At 64.8% G+C, this 2,249-nt stretch overlaps 1 protein-coding gene across 1 annotated transcript; it reads left to right on the top strand.

Moving 5' to 3' along the window:
- The first annotated feature begins 263 nt into the window (after positions 1-263).
- On the top strand, positions 264-2,014 carry VAMP8 (vesicle associated membrane protein 8). Its single transcript, XM_017744687.1, has 3 exons — positions 264-275; positions 988-1,269; positions 1,807-2,014. Exons 1-3 carry the CDS (start codon positions 264-266, stop codon positions 1,948-1,950), a joined length of 438 nt encoding a protein of 145 aa, XP_017600176.1. The 3' UTR covers positions 1,951-2,014.
- Positions 2,015-2,249: the final 235 nt, after the last annotated feature.

Genomic DNA, 2,249 nt, shown 5'->3' with positions numbered 1-2,249 from the left:
TCCCTTTGGGGCACGTGGGGGGGTTTGGGGTGCCCGCAGAGCGCTTGAGGAAGTGCCCAGGCTGCCGTGGGGTGCCCATATGGTGCTTATGGGGTTCCTCTGGGGTGCGTATGGGGGGCTGGGTGCCGAGAGGGTGCCTGTGGGATGTGGGGGGTGTCCGGGGGACCCACAGGGTGCCTGGGGAAGCCCCTATGGGGTGCTTGGGGTGGACGTGGGGCACCTGTGGGGTGCTTTTAGGTTCATATGGGGTGCCCATGGTGCATATGCGGTGCCAGGTGGGTTCACAGGAGGTGCTGGGGATGCCTGGGGCGCCCATAAGGTGCTTAGGGGGTCTCTTTGGGGTTTCTGGGGTTCATATGGGGGTCTGGGGTACGTATGGGGTGCCAAGGGGTGCACATAGCGTGCTGGGGGGTCCATGCTGTGCCTGCAGGGTGCTTGGGGATATCCATGCCTGGGGGACGCGTGGAGTGCTCAGAGGGTGCCTACGGGGTGCTGGAGCTGTTGGGGTGTGTGGGATGCCTGTAGGGGCTCGAGGAAGCGCCCAGAATGCCTGTGGGGTGGTCAGCAGATGCTTGGGGTGGGCATGGGGTGCCTGTGAGGGACTCAGGGCGCTTATGGGGTACTTCAGAGTGTATATGGGGTATCTAGAGAGCATATGGGGTGTCTGAGATACATACGGGATGTCATGGGGGTGCCATAGGGTGCGTGGAGAGGTGCCCAGAGTACACATAGGGTGCTTGGCAGGTGCTTGGTGTGGACCTTGGGGTGCCTTGTGGGTACTGCGGGGGCACTTTTGGGGTACGTGTAAGGTGTGTATGGGGAGCGTATGGGGAGTGCTCAGGGGGTGTATATGGGGTACCCATGGGATGCTGGGGTGCCCATGCGGGGATTGGCAGGTACCGTTGGGGTGCTTGGGGTGTTTGTAGGGTGTCCAGGGTACCTTGGGAGTGCTGGGGGTGCCCCAGGGCATGCATGGGGTGTCTGTAGGGTGGTGTGGGGTGTTCATGCGATGTTGTGGGAGTGTCCAGGACACATGTGGGGTGCTGGAGGTGCCCCCCTGACCCCTGCCCTGTGTTGCAGGCGAGGGTCCCGGGGGGGGTCCCGGCGGATGTCGCGACAGATGCCGCGGCGGGCGACGGGCGCGTGCGGGCGCTGCAGCGGGAGGTGCAGGGGGTCACCACCATCATGACCCAGAACGTGGAGCGGATCCTGGCGCGGGGGGAGAACCTGGAGCAGCTGCACAGCAAGAGCCAGGACCTGGAGGCCACTGTGAGGGGGGCACAGGGGGCGTGAGGAGGGGCACGGGGTCCCAAGGGTGGGTACAAAGCTCCCTGAGGTGACTCAAGGCCCCTGAGGTGGCACGGTGTCTCTGAGGTGGTGCAGGGCTCCTGAGGTGGCACTGGGTCCCCAGGGTGGGTGCTGGAACCCCAGGGCGAACACAGGATCCCCAAGGGATCCCCAAGGGAGAACAGGGTCCCTAAGGGGACTGCATGGTGCCCAGCGGGTTGGCAAGGGACACTTGGGTGGCAGGAGCTGTCACTAGGATGTCCGTGGGGGTCCCCAGGGTTTCAGTTGGTGTCCCCAGTGTGGCAGCAGAGGGTCCCCAGGGTGTCAGGGGCGTCCCTGGGGTGGCAGTTGGGGTCCCCAGGGTGTCAGGGATGTCCCTGGGGTGGCAGTTGGGATCCCCAGTGTGTTAGGGGCATCCCTGGGGTGGCAGCTGGGATCCCCAGGGTGTCAGGGGCGTCCCTGGGGTGGCAGTTGGGGTCCCCAGGGTGTCAGGGGTGTCCCCATGTCTCTGCCCCCCAGTCGGAGCACTTCCGCACAACATCCCAGAAGATGGCCCGGCGCTACTGGTGGAAGAACGTGAAGCTGCTCGTCATCCTCGGCCTCGTGGGCGTCATTGTCCTCGTCCTCATCATCCTCCTGGCCACCGGCACCATCCCCACCTAGAGCCAGTGTCCCCACGGAGACATGGCCGCCCCAGGGCCCAAATACAGATGGGGGAAAGAACCAGTGGGACTTGTGTGTGTGTGTGTGGTGGGGGGACATGGGGAGGGACACAGATGGACGTGGTGAGATGGGCATGGGGGGACACAGGGACGTGGGAGGACACCAAGGGGACAGATGTAGGGGCATGGGAATATGCATGGGGACACGGGGGGACCGGCCCCAGGGATGTGGGGATGTGTGGGAACACTCACGTGGGGTCACGGGGGGGACACGTGTGGGGACACAGGCATGAGGGGGTG

This window comes from Corvus brachyrhynchos, unplaced genomic scaffold, assembly GCF_000691975.1.
Source record: "Corvus brachyrhynchos isolate BGI_N302 unplaced genomic scaffold, ASM69197v1 scaffold119, whole genome shotgun sequence".
In the NCBI taxonomy this organism is placed as follows: domain Eukaryota; kingdom Metazoa; phylum Chordata; class Aves; order Passeriformes; family Corvidae; genus Corvus; species Corvus brachyrhynchos.
Note: the sequence above shows the minus strand (reverse complement) of the source record. Positions and strands in the feature narration are given on the sequence as shown.